This window comes from Pelophylax lessonae (assembly GCF_965119305.1).
Source record: "Pelophylax lessonae genome assembly, chromosome: 1".
NCBI classification, from domain to species: domain Eukaryota; kingdom Metazoa; phylum Chordata; class Amphibia; order Anura; family Ranidae; genus Pelophylax; species Pelophylax lessonae.
Window position 1 is genome coordinate 678,151,555 of NC_138768.1, and position 24,324 is coordinate 678,175,878.

Genomic DNA, 24,324 nt, shown 5'->3' on the forward strand with positions numbered 1-24,324 from the left:
AGGAAAAAAGGGCACTGACAGGTTTACCAGATATTTCACAAAAAAAAAAAAGGAAGGCAGTGCAAAAAGAAAAGGATACTTTTTAACGCACTTTAAATAAACAGACCCTATTCATTAAAATAATAATAATAATTATATTAGAAATGAATGAACGTAACATATATGTGCCCTTTTTTAATCATGTCATGTATTTATATGGCAACATATTTGTAATGATTTACATTAACGACTTCAAGACCACACCATTTCACCCCCTTTCTATCCAGGTCATTTTGCAGATTTAACCACTTCTGGACCAGAAGGCTTTACCCCCTTAATGACCAGGCCACTTTTTGCGATTCGGCACTTCGTTACTTTAAAGGACAATTGCGCAGTCATGCGATGCTGTACTCAAATGCAATTGATGTCCTTTTTTCCCACAAATAGAGCTTTCTTTTGGTGGTATTTAATCACCTGTGCGATTTTTATTTATTGCGCTATAAACAGAAAAAGAGTGACAACTCTGAAAAAAAATCAATATTTTTCACTTTCTGCTGTATACCCAAAGAAAAAAATTAAAAAATCTAAATTTTCCATCCTTTTAGGCCAATTTGTTTTCTGCTACATATTTTTGGTAAAAAAATCCCAATAAGCGTATTTTGATTGGTTTGCGCAAAATTTATCTCGTCTACAAACTAGGGGAATGGTTTATGTAATTTTTATTATTTTTTTTTTACTAGCAATATTGGCGATCTGCGATTTTTAGCGGGACTGCTACATTGCAGCGGACAGATAGGACCTCTAACTGACATTTTTGACACTTTTGGGGGGGGGGGACCAGTGACATTACTACAGTAATAAGTACTAAAAATATGCAGTGTTACTGTAATAATGACACTGGCAGGGAAGGGGTTAACCCAGGGGTGATCAAAGGGCTAAGTGTGAGCCTAGGGTGTGTTTTCTAACTGTATGGGGAGGGACTTGTGAAATGAACACAGAGACATGCGATCCTAAATAGGAGGATCACAGGCACCCTGTGTTCATTTTAGAGAGAACAACGATCTGCTACAGCAGCAGATCATCGCTCTGTCTCAGCGGGGAGCGTACCCATACATTGGTTCGCGAAACCGAGCCAGCCTGCCGCAGTATATCTGAGGTGGGTGGTCGGCAAGTGGTTAAGCTCTGTTAGACTTTAAATGAAAATTACTTGTTTTTTTTTTGCTATATAAATAAAAAAAAGGAATAAAGGAAAAAAAGACTGAAACTTTTGAAAAAAATAACAGTTTTTCTTAGCTTTTGGTATACAATTTAGTAAATAATCTTTTCTAAAAGATTTAAGCCAAATGTATTCTGCTACATTTTGTTGGTAAAAATAACCCAAATTAGTGCATATTATTTGGTCTGTGTGGAAGGTATATAGGGTCTAGAAACTATGGTATATATATTTGAAAATTAAAGGATACGCTCACTTTTTTAAAAAAAATGTGCTACTATTATTTTTTTTTTTTTTTGAGCCTATAAAGCATTGCACCAGCAATCAAGCCATGCAGGTCTGCAGCAATCTTCCAATATATCTGTTGTGGGGGAGTTGCTCTTGTAAGCAGGATTTGCGGGTGCAGCACAGAAGGTTCTTAGAGTAAATCAGGAGTGTTTTATTCACATTTCAGGAACACAAAAGTAACAGTCCTTTTTGGTGTTAATTCACACCCAACAAAAAAGGAAAACGACAGTCTTTGAGGCAGGTTTAACCACCTCAATACTGGGCACTTAAACCCCCTTCCTTCCCAGACCAATTTTCAGCTTTTAGCGTTGGTGCATTTTGAATGACAATTGCGCGGTCATGCAACACTGTACCTAAACCAAATTTGCGTCATTTTTTCCCCACAAATAGAGCTTTCTTTTGGTGGTATTTGATCACCGCCAGGTTTTTTCTTTTTTGGTGCACAAATAAAAAAAGACCGAAAAGTTTGAAAAAAAAAAAGTTTTTTTGTTTAGGTTATAAAATTTTGTAAATAGATATGTTTTTTCCTGCACTGATAAGCACTGATGACGCCGCACTGACAGGCACTGATGAGGAGACACTTATGGGGTGGCACTGATGGGGTGGCACTGATGGGGTGGCACTGATATGCCGCACTGATGGGCACTGATAGGTAGCACTAATATGCAGCACTGATGGACACTGATATGTGGCACTGATAGATAGCACTGATATGCAGCATTGGTGGGCACTGATAGGCAGAGCTGATGGGCACTGATAGGCAGCACTGATGGGCACTGATCGGTGGCACTGATGGGCACTGATAGGTGGCACTGATGGGCGGCACTGATCGGCACTGATGGGGGCACTGATGGGCACTGATAGGCAGCACTGGTGGGCAATAATGGGCACTGGTGGGCGGCACTGATAGATGGCAATAACAGGCACTGGTGGGCAGCACTGATAGATGGCATTGGTGGGCAGCACTAATAGGGGGGCACCACTGGCAGGCTCTCTGAGCCCTGTTTGCCATCCCTGGTGGCCATGGTGGGCATTCCTGGTGGTCATGGGTGGGCATCCCTGGTGGCTCTAGTGGCACCCCCTCCCCCCAGGGCTGCACTGGTAATCAATCATCTGATTACCAGCACAGACCCCCCCCTGTGATCAGTGAGTAATTAGAAATGCTCACTGATCACCCCGGCTGCAGTATCGATCCTCTGCTCTTCTCCTCACTGACAGGATCTGTCAGGAGGAGAAGAGATCGAAGCCGTTACAACGGCTGTATTGACCTTACATGACGGCTGTGATTGGACACAGCCGTCATGTGATCAGGAGGGCCAATCACAGGGCCCTCCTGCCGAGGCTTGTTGCTCTGTGTCCTGGGGACACAGGCACATCGAGATCGCGCCGCTGCGCGTGCCCGCGGCGGTGCGATCTCTCTCCTTCTGAAGGACGTTCCAGAACATCCGATCAGAAGGAGGAGACTCCCACCTGGCCGTATATTTACAATGGCCCGGGTGGGAGGTGGTTAAACACCACAACAAGTCCATTCACCTGTGTCTCTTTGGTGCTGCTCACACACAGTAATAGATCGGTTCACCTGTTTGTAGCCTTTCCGGCCTCAGCACCGACTTCTCCAGCCTTCTGGTGTGTGGAGATCATTCTCCCTCACCTGTTAGGCTGTCTGCCTTATAAACCTCAGGCAAGACCCGGCCTGGAGCGTGGGGAGCAGCCACCCACCCATACTTTAACTGCTCCCAATAAGAGCCGGCCCGGATTCGGCTTTGCAGCCACACTAAAAAAAGAAAAGTGTCAAGCAGCACTAGCTGCAGCTGGCACAGAATTACTGGCTCTTATCTCACCGAGGCCAGGAACCACGGTGACACGTATCTTCCGTCGATCACGGATTCATGTGCCCTGCCACACTGTGTACATCCTGCAAGTAGATACAATCTGACAGAAAGAGACAATGAACTACGTGGAGCTCCACAGCACCGTGGTAGTTCATTGAAAACCGCAACCCGACAGCCTCAAAAGCTGCTGGATCCTGTAGTTTTCCATTCACAAGACACTTTTTTTTTAAATGTGTGACAGCTAGTGGAGGTGGGGGGGGGAGAAGATCCCTGCTAGCTGTCAGATCGGGGATCAGGGAGGTGCGGGGGGCGGTCTGTTCATAACATGTTACATCCTGAATATGGGTGTAATATGTAACGTGTTACATGGTTAACTTGCTGAACTTATCCTTTCATCATTCCCTGATGTACTGAACGTCTATGTCAATTTATGAGGACCTAAAATGCCAGGTAAATACCAATGCCCCGCAAATGACCCCTTTTTTAAATCAGACAGTCCAAGGTATTTAGAAATAGGCATGTTGAGTTTTTTTAAGTTGAATTTAAAAAAAAAAATGAATTTAATGAAATTGTGATTTTAACAAGTTATTTCTCACACACAGCATATTACAATTAAACCCCAGAACGCATTTTGGTTTGACTCCGGGGTTTAGGGTTACCACGTATGGAAGACCTTTTGTAGTCTAGATGCATAGAGTGACCCAAAATCTACTTTGAGGAAAACACCCCAAAGTATTTTCTGAAATGCAAATTGAATAGTTGGTACAAGGCTATGCCGATCCAGCCCAAACTCCCTTCCCCACTGAATTCATGGAAGAAACAACTATAGGTGTCCCAGGGGAATTTGAGTGGAGGGGCTGGAGATAGTCAGTATAGTAATAGGAGATATAAAGAGGAATATATAAAAATTATACATTTATTGATTTATATTAAAATTCAACAGAATAACAAAAGATAAATTTATCTTTTGTTATTCTGTTGAATTTTAATATAAATCAATAAATGTATAATTTTTATATATTCCTCTTTATATCTCTTATTACTATACTGACTATCTCCAGCCCCTCCACTCAAATTCCCCTGGGACACCTATAGTTGTTTCTTCCATATTTTCTGAAATGCATGTCTTTTGAAAATGTTATTTTCTGCCACAAGTTTTTGGAAAATACAAGAAAAAAAGTGAAAATGAAATGTTTTTTTTTTTTACACAAAGTCCTAAATTAATAAGATATTTCTAACACATCATAGGCATATTTCCTGACCACCTATCACATTTTTGGACGCCCTGGAGCACTAAGACAGTAGGAACACCCACAAAATTACTACGTTTTTTAAAGCAAACACCCAAGGTATTTTCTAAGAGGATGGTGAGTCTTATGAAGACTACATTTCCTGGCAGTCTCCATGGCAGCCTACGTGTGGGTTAACCCTGCCTCCACTCCAAAGGTAAAGGACCCCCCTCCCATAAATTTCAGCTCTCAGGTACAGCAGGTGTTCCTTTTTTGTCCTCCTCCATGGACCTACAATTCTGATGTCTTACTTTGTCCGGCTTACCTCAGAATACTTTGGATGGTGTCTGCATGTCCAGGGCCCAGCCACGGGCGGGTGAGGGACATTTAAAATCCCCCAGCTCTCTGCGGTTGACTTAAGCTTGGCTGGCATTCTCTGACAGGGTCTGAAGATTCCCATTACAGCTCTTCATGGCAGCGGTATTTGTGACTTATGTTTACTTTGTATGTGTCTTTCTCTATCGCTAAGTGGCGTTTGTTTGTAGCCCCAATGGCACTGGAACGCTTCCTGCGTTCCAGCATTCCTTCCTCTTCCTCCTCTGCTGTCTGCGGCCAATCAGTGGACGCTTCTTGGTCCCTCACATGCGCAGTGTGTCGCGAACGAAACATGCGCACTAGTGATCGCGGCTGCATCACCGCTGACGTCATTCCGGCGGGGGATTTAAGCAGCTGTCAGTTCCCCTGTACTTTGGGAAGTACTGTGGGCGTTGCGGCAGCTTCCCTGTGTCTCTGGATTCCTTGCTACAGGTATGTGCAACGGATGCTTGACTTGCAGAGGGGGGGATGGATTGTTGCTATCTTACACTATATCACTATATTGTCCTGGTGTCTAATGTGTATTACCTTTCTTTATCAGTCTGGTTGTTTGGCCTGAAGTATGGATCCTGCGTCACCGCCCTCCTGTGGCCAGCCCTCTCATAACAGGTGGGTGCTGGAAATTTCAGGGGGGGGGGGGGGGCAGGGGAGGGCTAGCTGGTCTCTGTTTCATGGCTAAATCCAGTGTCACCCCGACTTTCTCTTTTTCCATCAGCTCTTCCAGGCCTGGTTTATCTCAAGAAAGAGACCCTGTCAGACCACATGGGAGTTCATCCTCCAGATCAAAGCACCATGAATCTCCATCAGGGAGTAGGCAGCAGGGGAGACGCTCTAATTCCTCCCCCAGACACCATAAACAACGTCAGAGTCACCGCACACACCAGAGAGCTTGTTGGGGTTGTGGGGCGCAGGTCTCGGAGGACAAGTCCCTATGCGAGCCATGTTTTGCTCAGGCAGCCGGTGAGAGGGAGCCCGAGGACCACAGATTGGAATCCCTGGTAAAGAGGATAGTGCAACAGTCCCTGAAAGAATGAGGTACGGTCCCAGCACCTGGTCCCACTACATCCAGCTCTCCAGCTGAAGCGCCGGAAGATCAAGGCCCATCTCAACCGAGCATTACTTCTGCAAAATCATCTGACAGTGATTCGGAAGAAGAAGGGGCAGTAGGCGGCTTGAGTTTGCCCTGGATTCACCCCTGATCAGAGTCATTAAATAAGCTCTAAATTGGGATGATCCTGTGTCTCCCCAGAAAAAACAGCGGAAGTTCTTCAAGCACCTTGGCAAGGAGCGTATTAACTTCCCTTCCCTCTCTGAATTACAAGAGGTGATTACTGAGGAAGGGAGTAAAGGGGATGGTAAGTCTTCCCTATCCTCCAAACTAGGAAAACGATATCCCTTCAAACCTGAAGATGTTGCTCGCCTGGAGTCTGCTCCCCTTGTGGATGCTGCAGTCACAAGATTGGCAAAGCATGTTACTCTGCCCCTGGATGATGCGGTTTCCTTCAGAGATCCCTTGGACAGAAAAATAGATTTAGACCTGAAGAGAATCTATGTTACGGCCGGAGCGGCCTGCAAACCTGTTATGGCATTAGCAACGATGTCTAAAGCCATGGAAGTCTGGGTGTCTGATATTGAGACCAAACTTGGGAGCATCTCGGAAGAAGCTGTAGAGAGCTCTCCTATTCATGAACTCAAGTTGGCTTCTGTGTTTCTAGGAGAAGCATCCATTGATGTTCTGCGCCTTTTGTCCAGATCAATGTTATCATCAGTGACGGCAAAAAGGGCCTTGTGACGTGGTGTAAGATCCCTTTCGAGGGTACTTCCCTTTTCGGTAATAAATTGGACAGCGCCATTGCAAAGGCCACTGGCGGAAAGTCGGGTTTGCTTCCGCAAGATAAACTTCTATTTGGCCAGAAGAAGCCTCAACCTAGGAGGCAATACACTGAGAGGTCAAGAGATGCCCGCTCTTACAAACCTACTAGAGACTTTCCGAGAAATTGGAGAGGAGGCAAATCTTCTTCTCGAAGATCATCCAAGAATCCAGCTCCTGCTAGACAAGAATCCACTAAATCTTTTTGAGATTGGGCCCGTTCAGACATGCCAGGTGGGGGGCACGTCTTCTCCATTTTCAGCGTGTCTGGACGGCCTCAATCACTGACTTTTGGACCGTCAGGACGGTCTCTATAGGCCACAAATGGTCTTTTCTGGCAGATCCAGTTCCACGGTTCATTCCAACTCACTTGCCCTGTCAAGAAGAGAGAAGAGAAGTCTTGCTCGCTTATGTAGACGCTTTGGTGGCTCAAGGAGCAGTAGTTCCGGTTCCAGAGCAGGAAAAATTTCAAGGTGTTTACTCACCCCTCTTCTTGGTCCGGAAGAAGAACGTAGCTTGGAGGCCCGTTATAGACCTCACATACCTGAACAGGTTCATAAAGAACGAAAAATTCAAAATGGAAACACTCTCCACCATTCAGAAGGCAGTGCTGCCAGGGGACTGGCTCGCCTCAATATATCTGAAAGATGCGTACTTTCATGTACCTTTGGCAGTCGACTTTCACAAATATCTCCCCTTCTGTGTTCTGAACCGACATCTTCAATTCATTTGTCTACCTTTCGGCCTCTCTACCTCGCCCAGAGTGTTCTCCAAAGTTCTCCTGGCTGTAGTGGCCCTCATAAGGTTAAAAGGAATACGTCTACACCATTACCTAGACGATCGTCTGCTGCTGTCTCAAGACAAAGGTCAGTTACTGGCACACAGAGATCAGGTCATATTGACCCTCAAGGAATTTGGCTGGCTGTTGAACTTACAAAAGAGCCAGCTGGAGCCCACTCAGCGCCTAGTCTATCTCGGGGCGCAATTCAACACCATCGAAAATTCAATCTCTCTCCCGTTAGAGAAGATACCGGTGGTGCGGGAGAGAATCCTTCCAGCCCTTTCTTCCTCCCGGCTGAAAGCCTCTCAATGCCCCAAATCATTGGCACCATGGTGTCCACGGCTCCGATGGTCAAATGGGCTCTTTGGCATATGAGGCCTTTCCAGAAAGGGTTCCTACAACAGTGGAACCCGGAAGAGAGGGAGCAATACATTCACATCTCCTCCAGCATGAGATTCAGTCTTCTTTGGTGGCTCCAACGCAAGAATCTGCTCAACTGACACTCTCTGATTCCAGTCTCATGGACCATAATCACAACAGACACCAGCAACTCAGGTTGGGGGGCTCATTGTCTGTCGGCAATGGCCCAAGGAAAATGGTCTTCTCAGAGACACACGCCAGTCTCCAATATACTGGAGCTCCGGGCAGCATATCAGGCTCTTCGTTCCTTTCAACACCTGGTGGAAGGGAAATCGGTCATGATTCGGATGGACAACACCACGGCAGTGTCTTATGTGAAGAGACAAGGTGGGACACCGAGTCTCTCTCTACTACGAGAATTAGACCCAATTATGTCTTGGGCTCAGGCTCATCTAGTCGATATCTCAGAAGTCTACATTCCAGGTCCTCAGAATGTTCAAGCAGATTTCCTGTCCAGGGTCCAGTTGAACCACAACGAGTGGTCTCTCCATGTGGAGTCGTTCAAATGGATCCTGTCATTGGGAGTGTCTCCCGAAGTCGACCTGTTCTCCTCTCCTTGCAACCACAAGTTGGAGAAGTATGTCACAAGAGGCAGGTGCCATCAGGCCTACGGGACGGATGCGCTAACCAACAGGTGGGAGTTCAACAAGGCATATGCCTTTCCTCCGGTACCCATCATTCTCAAATTCCTGCAGAGACTTCAAGCGGAAGATGTAGAGATAGTGATGGTGGCGCCTTTCTGGCCGAACAGGCCATGGTTTCCGCTACTCCTACAGCTAAGTTACCGGGACCCGGTCCCTCTTCCCCTCAGACCAGACCTGCTCCTATAGGGAACATCAGTACACCCCTATCCTGCAATACTCCGGTTGACGGTCTGGTTCTTGAGAGGGAGAGGTTGGAATCGCTCTGCTGCCCACCAACAGCCATTTCCACCTTAATGAACGCTAGACGACCGAGCACAAATAAGGTATATTGCAAAATCTGGTCAAGATTCATGAAGTCTGCATATCCAGAAGGTATGTCTTCCTCAGTTCCTGGGATTCAAGAAGTACTAAGATTTTATTCAGGCTGGCTTAGATATGCCCCTTTCAGTAGCAACTCTAAGAGTCCAAGTATCGGCATTATCTGCCGTCTCTGGGATCATGTGGGCTCAACACCCACTTATTCAACAGTTCTTTAAAGGAGCAGCTAGGCTCAAACCTCAAAGAAAACCTAGGTTTCCAAAATGGGATCTTCCTCTTGTCCTGAATGCCTTCTCAAAAACGGGCATAGAATCTTCTTCTTCTATCAAGGACCTGACCATCCGGACAGTCTTCCTGGTAGCCATCACTTTGGCTAAAAGGGTCTCTGAAATAAGTTCCCTCGGCTATAGAGAACCATTCCTGACTTTCTTCCCAGATCGGGTAGTGCTGATACCCATGCTGAATTCAAATCCGAAAGTCACCTCGGTGTTTCACCAGAACCAGAAGATCGTCCTGCCTACTTTTCGGTCTTCTGATGAGTCTAATCCTCATCCATTGGATGTAGGAGAATCCTTAAAAGTTTATCTTCAAGCAACTGCACCATTCAGGCAGTCTGACCACCTCTTTATCCTGTTCTGGGGGAAGAACAGAGGTAAACGTGCTTCATCCAGAACTATTGCATCATGGATAGTGGCGGCTATCCAACAGGCCTATAGAGCAGAGGGTTTGGCTCCTCCAGAGGCGGTGACGGCGCACTCTACAAGGAGTATTTCTACGTCCCGGGCGGCCTCGCGACACATGGCTCCAGATTTGCAGAGCGGCTTCATGGTCTTCGGTCAATACTTTTATGACCCACTATTGTGTGGACCCTGCTTCTTTGTCTTCAGTTAATTTTGGTTTAACTGTTTTGTCTGCAAATAGCATGAATTAAAGTTTCTTTGCTAAAGCATTCCCACCCGTGTGGCGTGAGCTAGTTATTTCCCACAGGTAGGGTGCCATGGAGACTGCCAGGAAAACTGAAAATTCCTATCAAATACTTACCGTAATTTTCCTTTCCTGATAGTCTCCATGGCAGCCGGAGTTCCCACCCTCTCGTCTTGGATTCGGCTAAGATATGGAACACCTGCTGTACCTGAGAGCTGAAATTTATGGGAGGGGGGTCCTATACCCTTGGAGTGGAGGCGGGGTTAACCCACGCGTAGGCTGCCATGGAGACTGTCAGGAAAGGAAAATTACGGTAAGTATTTGATAGGAATTTTCAGTTTTTGTTGCTTACAGTTTTTGGAAAATGCAGAATAAAAATGAAAATGTATTTTATTTTGCACAAAGTTGTCAGTTAATAAGATATTTCTAACACACATCATATGTATATTTACAATTACAACATAAAACACAGTCTGCTACTCCTTCCAAGTGTGGCTATACCACATATACGAGACATTATTATAGCCTAGCTGTCATTGACCACTGTCACTGGTTGCACTTGTCAGGTGACATTGGGATTTGTGTACTGGTGATTAGGATCAGTATTGCTGGCTTACATTGGTCTGGTGACACTGGGATTGATGTAACGACAATCAGGGACACCATTGCTGGCTTACACTGTTCTAATGACATTGCAACTGGTGTGGCAGTGATCAGGGCTGGCCTTAGGTGTTCAGGCGCCCTGTGCGAGCTAATCCTGTGGCGCCCCCCCCCCCCCCCATACATTTTCTTGCACCTTTTTTGCACTTTATTTGACTTTTCTTTTTTATGATCACTAATAACTTAGCCCCCCTTACATTAGAGACCCCCCTTACATCAGAGACCCCCCTTACATCACAGACCCTCACAGAGTCCCCCCTTACATCAGAGACCCTCACAGAGCCCCCCGTACATCAGAGACCCTCACAGAGCCCCCCCTTACATCAGAGACCCCGCTACACAAAGCCCCCCTTACATCAGAGACCCCAAACAGAGCCCCCCTTACATTTATTGCAGGAGAGAGAGCTTACTTACCCAGTATGGAGGGTCATGCTGTCTGCAGCTTTTTTTTTTCTTTAAACTTCCCACCGACACATCCCTGGGGAGTGTGGGCGGGGCAGACCCAGGAGGAGAAGGGGCGGGAGGAGGAGTCCCTGCAGAGAGGAGGAGGGATCAGTCAGCGGCGGCGTCTCTGTGGCTGAGCTGTGGGAGATACACAGTTCAGCGCTGAAGCAGTAGAAGACCGAAGCACAGTGGGAGGTAAGCGGCGGCCGAGGCCTGTGTTAACCCTGTCCAGGCCACGGTCGCTGCTTACCTCCCGCTGTGCAGCCTGATCATCTGCGAGCTGTGATGGCCGCACAGGGCGCCCCTGTTGCCCATGGCGCCCTGTGCGGTCGCACAGCTCGCACACCCCAAAGGCCGGCCCTGGCAGTGATAACAAACACTGCTGCTGGCAAACATTGGTCTGGTGATAATGGGACTGATGTGGCAGTGATTAGGAAAACTCTTGCTGGCTGCACTGGTGTGGTGTGGTGGCAATCAGAAACACTGATTCTAGCTACACTGGTCTGGCAAAACTGTGACTGGTGTGGTGATCGGAGACACTGTGACTGGCTGCATTATTAGGGCTCTTTCACACATGAGGTTTTGGGGCAGTAAAACATTGCGGCTAAACAGAAATTTTCCCCCCTGTACACCCACCGATGACAACTTATTCAAGTGAATAGGGGTGCTGGTGCGGGGTCCAAGGGGCTAAAGCAGGTAGTGAGGAGGTGATACAACAGCTCCCCACTGTCTGTAAAATGCTCACTCTTCAGAGAGCATCACACATGTAAACAAGTCCTTATGGTGACACTGGGACTGATGTGGCAGTGATCAGGGACACTGCAACTGGTGTTGTGGTGATCATTGACACGGTGACTGGTGTGGCAGTGATTGGAACACCGTGACTGGTGTGGTGGCAGTGATCAGGGATACTGTGACTGGTGCAGGCTGGTGACAGCATGTAAAAAAAAAATGTTGTAATTGTTTACAAAGTCATGATGACCGTGTAAGCAGCCAGTTTGCCTACACCGTTTGGCACACTTGTATAAAGTACTCGAAACCCATACTTGAGTAAAAGTACAAGTGCTCGATCAAAAAGTGACTTGAGTAGAAGTGGAAGTGCTCTATCAAAAAGTGACTTGAGTAAAAGTACTAAAGTATTCAACATTTTTTGTACTTAAGTATTGCAAGAAGTTTTTTTTTTTTACATTTTGCTACTCAAGTACTGAAAGTAAAAGTACCAGTAGTTTTTTTAAAAAATGTGCTACTCAAGTATTGAAAGTAAAAGTACAAGTACTGTGTTATGTAGTTATTAAAGAAAGAAGTCAAAAGTTTGAATATCATATTGTTTTTTATTATTTGAAATGATTAACCTAAGGCTCCGTTCACATCTAGGCGTTTTGGGGCGTTTTTGGGGAGTTTTTCTGCTCTAGGATCAGCTCTCAAAACGCCCAACAAGACAAATCCTATTCATTTCAATGGCCCCTGTTCACATCTGAGCGTTTTTCTGAGCGGTAAAATCGCGGTAAAAAAACAGCGCGAAAACGCTACGCTCAGGTGTGAATGTAGCCTAAAGGACAATCACAATTCCTTTGGCTGTAACTTTTTGTAAACAAAAACAGATAAAGTATGTCCCTCCCTTTCCCCTTTAAAGCATCCCTCCTTATCTTCCCTGCATGTTTTTTTTTTTTTCCACAGCTTATTGGTGCACAAAATCATATATAAACCAATGTGATATACAACAATATATTCCAATAATGAAATAAAGGAAGAGTGTATGAAATCAAAGTCCATAAAAAGTCCATATATATATATATATAATTCCATAATGCCATAATACCATATATATGTGACAAAACAAGATGAATATATTTTCAAAGGTGCAGGAATCAAACAGGTGCTATTCCAAATAATAGGTGCAGACTCCCACCACCTTGTGGATTTCCCCCTTACCCGGCGGATGAAGGTAAGTGCAAAATAATATCCAAATAGACTCTTCCAGTGAAACAAAACTGCAAAACCTGTGCTCTCAACTTCCAGTGAAAAAAGCAAAATCAGCCTCTTACCAGAAAAAAGGTCTATGTATGCTTGTGACTCTCCTTGGATGGGGGAGGTTCTCTTTCCCCTTAACAGCAGATATGTAGACCATTTTATTTATACATACAGTAGCATTTATTTTCTTATGCGCGGATTTACACATGGCATTATACACATTTTTTTGAACTTCATGAAACCTGCCATCTACTGTTCTGGCAGTGGTAATTTTTATAATTGTAACGAGTAACTATTTAGCACAAAAAAAAAATATCGGAGTAGAAGTATTGAAATCATCGAAAAAATGTAGTGAAGTAAAAGTGGAAGTAGGAGAAAAAAATTCTACTCCAGGTACAGATACCGCCTTTCGGTACTTAAGTACAGTAGTGAAGTAGTTCTACTTAGTTACTATACATCTCTGCCGTTTGGCTGCATTCATGCTTTTATTTATTACTGTGATCGCTTTGATTGGTCATGGCAATCACGTGGTACTGGGACAATTTCATTTTAGATCCACCTGATGGTGAAATCTGATACTGAAGCTTTTCTACTAGCCTTTATTAATACTTAAAACTTAATAATTAAAAAAAACTAGGCATTTGTATGTAGCTGAGGAAAGAGAAAAACCCACAGTCAGTCCATCTAGGAGCAGCAGAGCTTTGGCAGAAAAAACGCTCTATGCGCCCAAACGCGTGTAAATGCATCTAAGCGCTAGGCCTGTCTAGTGCTTGCAGGTTAATTCATTTCAATAGCCAGAACAAATTAATAGTGCTTGACGCACCTAAACACCCTAAACACATTACACAAGTTGACAGTTTTTTCTGACAAAACTCTGCTGTCAGGAGGAAATAAATCTCGGAGAGCAAATGCTAACTAGAGCAAATGCTAACTAAACCTAAAAAAAAAAAAAAGATTGTGAAAATTAACCTCTCCTGCTGCAAGGACCACTGAACCTAGTATGGTTGATGAACAACCATTTCTTGAAAACTGCTGTGAAACCAACACTTCAAGAAGTCCCCTTCTCCCTTCCACCTGGCAGTGCTCAGTGGTTCTTTCTGCTAATTTCAACATCACTACTGTGTCCTGTGTCACTAATATCATCTGCATTGGAGGCCAGTATGATAAGGTAACAACTGTGAGACAGGGAGAGAGTGTTGCTTGTCCTCAACAAGGACTTTCATGGCAGGATCTCCACATATTTTAATGAAAGCTTTAGTTTTAAAAAAGATTGAAAATGACTATAGAAATTACATTAACCTTTATGGGTTTGCAAACAGTATAGTTTATTGCACAAGGTCCTCTGAGTATGCATGAGCTTGTACCAGTACAGTACAAACTGTGCTTGTAGAAAACTATTTGATTTGCTTAAGAACGTATTGAATCTAATAGTAACTAAGCACTTTTTTAGAATGTCTAAATTCCCCCGCATCATTAGCATATTCTTCAAAGCTATACTAATAATGGGAAGCTGACATTTATTGGCTTTAGATCCTGCTGAGTTCATGCAGGGTCCTCTATCTTTGAGAGAGATCATTAAATACGCATATTTAATTGAAGAGTCACCTCTGTGCCTTGTAAAACCTTTTAATTTGCTCTTCCTGTTTAAAACTGTGCATAAGTTATATACTTGCATTGGGAAATTATCTAGAGTATCAACAGCAACATCTGAACCTTCATTTGCCTATCTATTAAAAATTTAAATACCGGGGGGGGGGGTGGCTGTCAAGTTATGAAAACATATTGAGGACTCTGAAAGACTTTTATATTACATATTCATATATCCATAACCCGTATAGCAGTCTAGAGTCCCCTCTTAATTTCTGAATATATTTTCAGTAATAGTTTTAGAATTCAGTCTGTTAGTCTGTTAGTTTGTTATGTTGTTATGTTGTTTTTATTGTGTAAATGTGTCAAGGATGACATGAAGTGTTCTGCCAAAGAACTTTCCTAATTTCCCGGAAAATAGATAAAAATGTTATGTTGGCTTAGATAATCATAATTCCAGTAACCGGCCATTAATTTCATATTATCCATCATTTTAATTGTCATATTGACCTATAGTCACTCATCCTGTCTCGGTCAAGTTGACCACCAATAAGACTAAGTAATCAACAAAGAATGTATTGTGAAATATTGTGTAATCTTGTATAAACATGTTCTTGGACTTACGCCTCTTATAGGCTCTCATGTAAAAGTTATGTATAAAAGCTGTAACCAAAATGTAATCTGTGTCACATATCCGTTGGAGGATTATGTAAACCGTTGTACGGCTGTATGGCGCATATTCTGAGTAAACATATGGAGACGAATGCAAACCTGATTGGCGCAGATGTCCCTTCATTGAACGACTAAACTTAACATTTGGTGACTCTCGAATCGTGTCTTTCTGACTGCTTCTCCACTGCCGGCGATCATCCCACCATAGGAGGGACAGCATAGAGGCCTCAGGTGAGAAAAATTTTTTATTTCTCATGTTGAAACTGTCTTTATCTGATGTGTGGTGGTGTGCCGGTTGGGGAGTGCGGCTACGAAAGGTAACAGGTTTCCTTTGAATTTAATTGCATTCTGTCTGATTATTGTTACTGAGATTATTATATGGTACCAAGGGGAAATATTGTGCATGCAAAATATTACTGTCTGAAATATTTTTCTTTTCTTCTTATTACCAGAAATGACAATATATCTATAGTTGTATAATAAGGGACGTATTTAAGCAGGTACCACTATTTTCTGGAGTGTGTGTGTGGTGTTGAAAGACAAATGTGGAGGTATTAGGGCAGGTATTGCCTTAAACCCCAGTGTCTGTATGACCTGCTGAGTGTTCTTTGGATTAGGGAGTCAGAGAGAGACTAGCCTATATTCACTCATTTTTGGAGACGTCCAAACGAGCACAGCCGGGAGAGATGGCCGCGTGAGAGCAGAGCTCCGTCTCACCCGGTCTCTCCAACGATACTTCAGCGACGAGGGTAAACTAGTCCGGCTCCCACTTCCTACACCCAGCCCAGGGATCCTATAGGTTACCATTGGGAAGCGAAAAAACAACGGAGGACCCCATAATTTGACTGACTTTTTCGCCTCCACAAGCACCCTGTGCTCCCAAGGACGTCCGGCACGAACACCGGGGAAATCAGGCAGACTGAAGGTGCCATCTCTCCCTCCGCTAGCAGCCGCTCATCTCAGGGTGCTACCCCTTCCCAGAACCCACAGAAAACTGCGCAGAGGAGGTCAGTGGATCACCGGTGTGCAGGGGATGACCATGAGAGGGATATATCACAAAACAGCACACTGGAGTTCTATGACAGCATCAAGGACTTTCCTACCATGGTACAACCTCTGACGGATGTCACCATGAAAGAGATGCTTTTATCCATCAATGGCTCCTTTCATAGAGAGATCGTGGCATGTGTTAGTGGCATCAAAACTGAGCTGACAGAACTGGGGGGCAGGGTGGATCATATAGAGTCCAAGATGGAGGACTTCTCCATAGCACACAATGAGCTGGTGGATGCACATAATGACAGGGGTGATGACCTGGAGGCCTTAAAGAGCAAAATGGCAGACCTAGAGGATAGGGCCTGCCGCAACAATGTTAAGCTATGCGGAGTCCCATAGTCGATCTCTCCTTCAGACTAGAGGTCATATGTGCAGGCATTGCTCCTGCCACTACTGCCTGAAACTCCAGCGGGTTGAGGTGGTGGTGGACAGGTCTCACCGTTTACCGAAGCCACAACATTTACCAGAGAAGATGCCAAGGGATGTCATTGCCCGTCTACACTTTTTTCATGTTAAAGATGATCTCATGAGGTACGTTAGGAAACATTCCCCACTGCCTGACCCATATCATGGGATCTCTGTTTATGCTGACCTGTCTCAATACACCATGAATGCAAGGAAAAAATTGATACGATTGATTAAGTTGCTCCGGAACAATTGGGTCATATACTCCTGGGGATTCCCTACCAAGCTGCTTATAGTGAGAGAGGGCCGCACGCATGTTATCCGCTCAGTGGAAGATGGATTCTCGCTGACCAAACAGTGGGGTCTTCTCCCTGAATCACAAGCGTCTTCATCTCCCTCAGACCCTCCAACCCATCTGGAACCAGAATGGCGTCGTGTCAACAGATGATCCCTTTGATTTCGGAATATATACCCACATTGGTTTCTCAGGCTGGCTAGCTGAGGGTCCTCAATTTCCTTTTTTGTTATCTCAGCTTAGCTGGATTTGAGGAGACGACCGGGTGACCGGCGATATTACCCCCTTTACCACTACCTGCGATATTGATCGCATGATGGGGTTTTCCCCATACCCCTGTTTAACTGTTTTGTGTTTTTTCCAAGCTATCTTCTGTTTTGTTTTATTTTGTTTTAGCCTCACTAGTTGCTACCTATACACTGGAAACCATCAAGATCACGATCAAGGTTGCTATTTGCTCCATGCCACTTACCACAAGCGGGGAACACTGGTACATGGATGTCCTGCCTTGTCTTGGCAGCAGGTACTGTTTCTTTTTTTCTTAATCCATGAGCTCTTCTTGCTACGGAACTTTCTATGGACTGCCCAGCGATACAACGATAATTCTTCATGTGTAAATGACTGTTAAAATAGTTACTATTAATGCTCATGGCCTTAATAGCCCATTTAAGCGTAGATCCCTCTGGAGAGAGGCACAACACCCTTAAGGGTGATATACTTTGTGTCAGTAGACCCACTTCGCGCGGTCGAATTCACCTCGATGCTCAGATAAAACTTACCCTCATATATTCTTATCCTCTGGGGTCTCTAAAAATAGAGGAGTGCTCACTGCTCTTAAAAACTCTGTGGCATTCCAGCTGCATGATTCTATACCTGATGAAACAGGGCGGTATTTAATACTGATCTGCGATATCAACAATATTACATATACGATAGTTAATTTATATGCCCCTAACAAGGGCCAAAGCCGATTTTTGAGAGCATTGAAAAAGAAAGTGGATCGCGTTAAGAAAGATCTCACGGTATACTGCGGTGATTTTAATTGTGTCACAGATACAACTTTGGATTGCTCCCCAGCTCAGGGACATGCAAGGGCTACTTTACCAAAGTTATTGCACACCTCTGAACGATATGATGTGTGGCGTTGTTTGAACTCTACGGAAAGGGACTTCACATATTAATCGGCCCCCCACGGATCCTACTATAGACTGGATCTGTTTGTGGCTGACTTGCAATTTTTAAGATTAGTCGAATGGGCTACTATACATTCGATTTCCTGGTCTGACCACGCCCTGGTCGCGGTGGTGGTTTCGGAGCCTCATACCATCTCACCTGTGCACTTGTGGCGCAATAATGTATCTCTGCTCCGGGACCCGGGCCATCGGGAGCGGGTGGGTGGTCGGCTCCGGGAATACTTTGAACACAACGACATCCCTGAGACTGACATTTTTCAATTGTGGTGTGCTCATAAAGCGTATTCTAGGGGAATTCTTCTCCAGTTAGCATCTAGAGTAAAGAGAGAAAGAACCTTGGCCCTGACCACCCTTTTACAACAACTTAAATCTTTGGAATCAGCCCATAAAGCGGATCCCAATATATCTCTGCTGGAAAAACTCACAGAGTGTAGACAGAAAGTAAGACATAAATTGCTAGAGGAGCACCAGCATCTCCCATACCTATCCAAGGCGAAATACTATGCCCAAGGCAATAAATCCTCTATTAAAGACCCACAAACTAGTGCCCTAGTGCATCCCCCCAATGATATTGCTAATGCTTTTGCTAAATATTACAAGGTGCTGCACAACCTAAGGGAGGACGGTGCCACTCCGCAACCGACCAACCTTCTTATTAAAGAGTTTCTAGACTCCCTCCATCTACCCACTCTTAAGGACCATATGTTAACGTCTCTTAATGCATCCATTTCTGAGGCAGAAATAACACAGGCTATAAATTCCCTTCCTTACAACAAGTCTCCTGGCCCTGACGGCTTTTCGGCCGAATATTATAAAGCCTTCTCTCAGATCCTATCTCCTTATCTCTGTAAAGTGTTTAATGAGGCAGCCCATCGTGCTTCCTTCCCGGAGGAGATGCTACAAGCAGTGATTGTGGCACTCCCCAAACCTGGCAAGGCACTGGACGCACCTCAAAGTCAGCTTTGTGAAGGGGAGGTAAGCACCGGACGGAACTAGGCGGATGTTTGATCTTATGCAGCTAGCGGAGACTCGGAAGGTGCCCTATGTGTTCCTGATGCTGGACGCTGAAAAAGCATTTGATCGGGTCACTGGGGGTACCTAGAGCAACGCTTACCAGATTTGGACCGCAGGGATCGATATTCTCGGCTATCTCCGCCTTATACACTGTTCTCTCTGCTAGGGTATTTATGAGTAATGCTCTCTCTGATAGTTTTGCTATCACTAATGTCACCCGTCAGGGATTCCCACTATCTCCCCTGATCTTTTCCTTGATCATGGAACCCCTAGCCGAGGCCATTCGGTCCGACTCTAATATCTCCGGCATTAGAGTGGGAGGCCGAGATCACAAAATCGGCCATTTTGCCGACGATGTGATACTCACGTTGACGTTCCCCACTGTTTCCCTGCAAAATGTGCAATGCCAACTAAAGAATTTTGGAGCGATCTCATATTATAAACTTAATGTAACTAAATCCCTATGCCTACCGGTTTATATGCCTGTTCATACACTGTCCACCCTGAAACAGACATATCCATTCCAATGGACTACCAAATCACTACCGTATCTGGGGATTGCTTTGGTAGCGCCAACGTCGGTCACATATCACACTAACTACTCAAAACTACAATCTACCATTAAAGCAGATTTACTGCACAATGCATCCTATGAACTCTCCTGGCTGGGTCGTATTGCAGCCCTAAAGATGTTGGTTCTCCCAAAGATCCTGTATTTTTTTAGGACTATACCTATCACTATACCTGAGTCTTTCTTCCGTACAACGGACAAACTATTTAGACAGTTTCTGTGGGGAGGTAAAGTACCAAAAGTTCCATACTCGACATTACTTAAACCTAGATCAGAGGGAGGTATGGGCTTTCCACACCTTAAGAGATATCATTCTGCCGCCCTGCTGGACCAAATGAAAGCTTGGTTTGATCCAGATACGGACAAGCTGTGGGTGCTGCTGTAAAGGGCGCTTGTAGCACAGAGGGAGCTTTCATCTCTCCTCTTAGCGGCGTTAACCAGGAGAGAGGTGCATATTCCCCATTTTGCCCTCTCTGCAGGCCACTCTTGAGGCGTGGAGAGGAGTGCAGAACTTGGGAAGTACCCCACTGATCAAAAAAGAACTAACCTTAGCAGCATACGATTTTCTTTTGCCCTCTTTGAAAATCCCAAGTCAAGAGCTCCCAAAGTCCTCTACTTATCACGATGTACGGTCCAGAGTAAATGCTCCATTGTCCTTCTTCCATGCACAATTACACCATAACCATGTTAAATATCCTTGCCCAATAGTTGAAGTGCCCACTGAGATTTGGGATTACCTACATACAGAGTATCGTAAAACCAAGGATTTGTCCTGGTTTTATTGTAAACTGCAACCCCAATATGGAAAAGGAAAGTCTGCGCCTATGTTGGCTTGGGAGAGTGACCTCTCTGTGGAATACCCAGAACGTGAGTGGTTTTTGGCCATGCGTTCTTACTACCAATTCACGCACTGTACCAACCATTGGGAGGTGGCTCTCAAAATCCTGCACCGCAGTTACCTGACTCCAATGAAACTCGCTAGGATGTTTAAGGACACTTCTGCCCGGTGCTGGCGGGGATGTGGGGACAACGGTAACATATTCCACTTATTATGGCAATGCAAGAAAATTCATAGTTATTGGGCGGCAGTATACGCCCTACTTATCTCACTAATTGGTTTGCCACTGTCCTGGTCTCCGGGCCTTGCTCTATTAAACTTGGGTATTCATAAAATCCCATAAAAATTTCGCTGTTTGGTTACTCCTATTCTGACAGCGGCCAGGCTGACTGTTACCGCAGCATGGAGAACTACTCTTGTACCCACGATCTCCGAAGTTACGAACAGAGTACGCACATATTACTCCTTTGAACGGTTCTTTGCTAATTCAGGGGACAATTCCCTGAAATTCTCCCAGAATTGGGAACCTTGGTTAAGAAAGTATCCAAACTGAATAAGACAGTTCTGTTTGGGCTCTAACTTTTGACAACTTGTGAATGATGACTAGTAAACAAATATGAGGCTTTGTTATTGACTGTCCCGTTGACAGTCCTTTACTTATGTGACAAATGATGTTTTTGAATGTAATGTCTACTAATTGTTAATGTTTGGGTGTAGTTTCACCCTTGTCTGCCCTAGCATAGTATTCTGCTAGGAAGTGGGCGCGGGGGGGGGGGGGGATCTGGCTCCGGGCACCCATTGGGAGGCGGGGGGTGCATCCCTGGCCGCAGTGTTGTTCCCATTTGGGGTGGTTGGGGGTGTGACCCTGTCTCCTCGGCTCTGGGTGGGTTGCCTAGCTGGTGGGCCTGGCCTCCTCGGGGGGGATATGTTTGTTTTGGAATATGTTGTACGTGTTCTTATTGTCGTGGACTACATACCTGAGTTTCATGTACGAGTATTATTTGACTACTGTTTGTGATATTGAAAAGTTTAATAAAAAACTATTGAAATGAAACATATAAATACCTTGCAGAGTCTGATGGAAGCATGTGCATGCATCCCCACTGGACTGTGCAAGCCCAGACCATTAAATTGAGGAGGACTCTTCGGTGAGTGTATCACAAATGTTATCCCAGCATCCACAAAGCCCAGTGTTGGATCGTCTGTGAATTCGGTCTGATAAAGAAAGAAGAGCCATTGTTACTAATGTAATAAACATATATTGTACATCCAAAAGGTCATCTCAACACAGCAAAAGAAAAAGATATCATATTTCCTAAAAACATACAAGCAGAAGTTTTATGAAAACAGAGATAAACCTTGCATTTTTGAAGGTATTAACCAGAATTAAAGGGTTGCTGTGAAACATACAGCTACAGTATGTATTGTGACACATTATTAGTGTATTATTCATCCAAAACTGAAAACTTATTTAGCAGCTCTTGTCCTTTGAATAGATGGTACAGTGACTTACAAGCATCCCAAGACCCCAGATGCATCAAGCATTGACTAAATCTGCAACAGCCACACAAAAATAGTATTTCCTTGGGGGAATTTGGATTAGCGTGGGTGGATAGATAGATAGATAGATAGATAGATAGATAGATAGATAGATAGATAGATAGATAGATAGATAGATAGATAGATAGATAGATAGATAGATAGATAGATAGATAGATAGATAGATAGATAGATAGATAGATAGATAGATAGATAGATAGATAGATAGATAGATAGATAGATAGATAGATAGATAGATAGATAGATAGATAGATAGATAGATAGATCTTAGCCACTATTACCAATGATCTGGCACTATTCCTCCTCCAAATAAACCCACTAATAAACCCACTGACCACCAAACCTGAGACATTGTGGACTACCATTAACGCAAGGGCATTTTCTACTCCCACTGACCACAGTCCAGCTCTCGTAAAGTCTGACAGGCACTAAACTGGGCCTTTGTTTAGGAAGTTTAGAGACCCCTAATTTAGAGGATAGCTTGGATAGGAAAAAGGGATTCATGGGATGCCCAGAACTGAGGAACTAGAATAAACTCTTGAGGACTTGTCTGCTAAGAATTGGCTTCAAAGGTGCTGCCCACCTGCAGGAATAATGATGCAGCTGGAATAACATTAAAAAGGTTCCAACTGACAATGCAGGTGCTGCTCTTTGCAGGAATGCCAAAGCACCTGGCTACTACTGTCCCAAGCTATAGATGTGGCGATCCTCCTGGCTGCTTTGCGCTGGCTCTAAGCTGTCCCTTGGTCCCAGACATGTAAAGTATTGCAGCCTTACTGTCTTCTCTGTACAGGCTTGGGGTAAATTTAAATGGTAGTTACTCACTCAGTCCCTTTAAATTATTCCAGAAATCCAAGAAGCTTTTTTTTTTGGGCACACTGCTATACAGGACAGGTCTTGCTTTCAGGATGACTTCAGCTAAACCTAGCTGAGGCTGGTAAAGGATGTAAGGCTTCCTGCTGCCCCTTCTCTCTTTCTCTCACTCTGTCCTTCTCCTGGCATTCATCCTGCCCAGGGGCACAGCCCCCCAGAACATGGGTCCCCTCCAGACTACTTGACCCTGGACTCTGCTCCCCTGACTGCCAGGTTTCTTAGTATTTATGGTTTATTCCCCCACCTACTGAGCCCTGCTTCCTCAGGGATTGGTGGTATAAATATTCAGGCTGGGTGCAGTCTCTGCTCCTATATCCACTAGATTCTAGAACTATCCACAGGGTTCCAGAAAATAGAGGGAGGTAACAGAGCCAAAGCCCTTGAAGCCCTGTATAATCAACACCACAAATAAACCTCTGCTCCTCTGCCTTCAGAGGAGCCAAACTAAATCTTCTTACACTTAGTAACACTGAGGGTGCTACACGCAAATAAACTGTTGCAGTTTAAATTAATAAGTTGTTGCAGTGTGCTATGTAACTTTACAAATGTCTTTGTAAAAAGACGTTTGCAACTCACATTAGGGACCTATTTATACTTGTCTGCCTTCTAGAATGTGAATTTGATAAGGTAGAAATCCTGTTTTTTTTTATGTGGCTGGTCCATAACTTTGTTCAGCAGTTTAGTGTCATGTTAAATGGCCTATTCACGACTAAATTTGTGCTATATCACATGGTCATATTTGTGAATGAGCTAAATGTGAATTGCAGAATTTCCTTTGATAGGGTTTGAAACAATGCACTCCCAGTTCCCATCTTCTATACCAGAACAAAAGATGGAAATACCCCCACTGGGACTTTATAGGTAGTAATAAAGGTAGTAGGTAGATAAAGTAATTATAGTAGAAGATAAAATCAATATATTTTATTCAAATGTGATCAAAAGGTGCTAAACATCATAATACAAATTTAGGAACAATGAAAAAATGACCACATAGTAGCTCAGTACCCTGCTCTCATCTTACCATGAAGAAGGAATTTATTTACATTCCAAAACATCTTGGATATGTCAGTGTGAACCCTATGTATGGTTGGGCATCTACACTTTGAGACCCACCCGGGGTTCCCAGATTGACCTAATGGTACCAGTGTATAACACTGTATGGTCATTTTTTAAATTGTTTTTCAATTTGTATTGTGATGTTTAGCACTTTTTTTTATCACATTTGAATAAAATATATTGATTTTATATTTTCTACTATCATTACTTTATCTACCTACTGTCTATAAAGTCCCAGCAGGGGTATTTCCTTCTT

General features: G+C 44.3%; 1 protein-coding gene across 1 annotated transcript in view; it reads right to left on the reverse strand.

The window, feature by feature from the left end:
- ASIC5 (acid sensing ion channel subunit family member 5) overlaps positions 1–24,324 on the reverse strand; it is a gene marked incomplete at its 3' end in the record, with an annotated part of 198,351 nt that overhangs the window by 19,411 nt on the left and 154,616 nt on the right. The window contains exon 20 of the mRNA XM_082249038.1: positions 21,645–21,794. Within this exon, the coding sequence (XP_082105164.1) occupies positions 21,645–21,794 (150 nt within the window). The remainder of the gene's footprint in view (positions 1–21,644; positions 21,795–24,324) is intronic.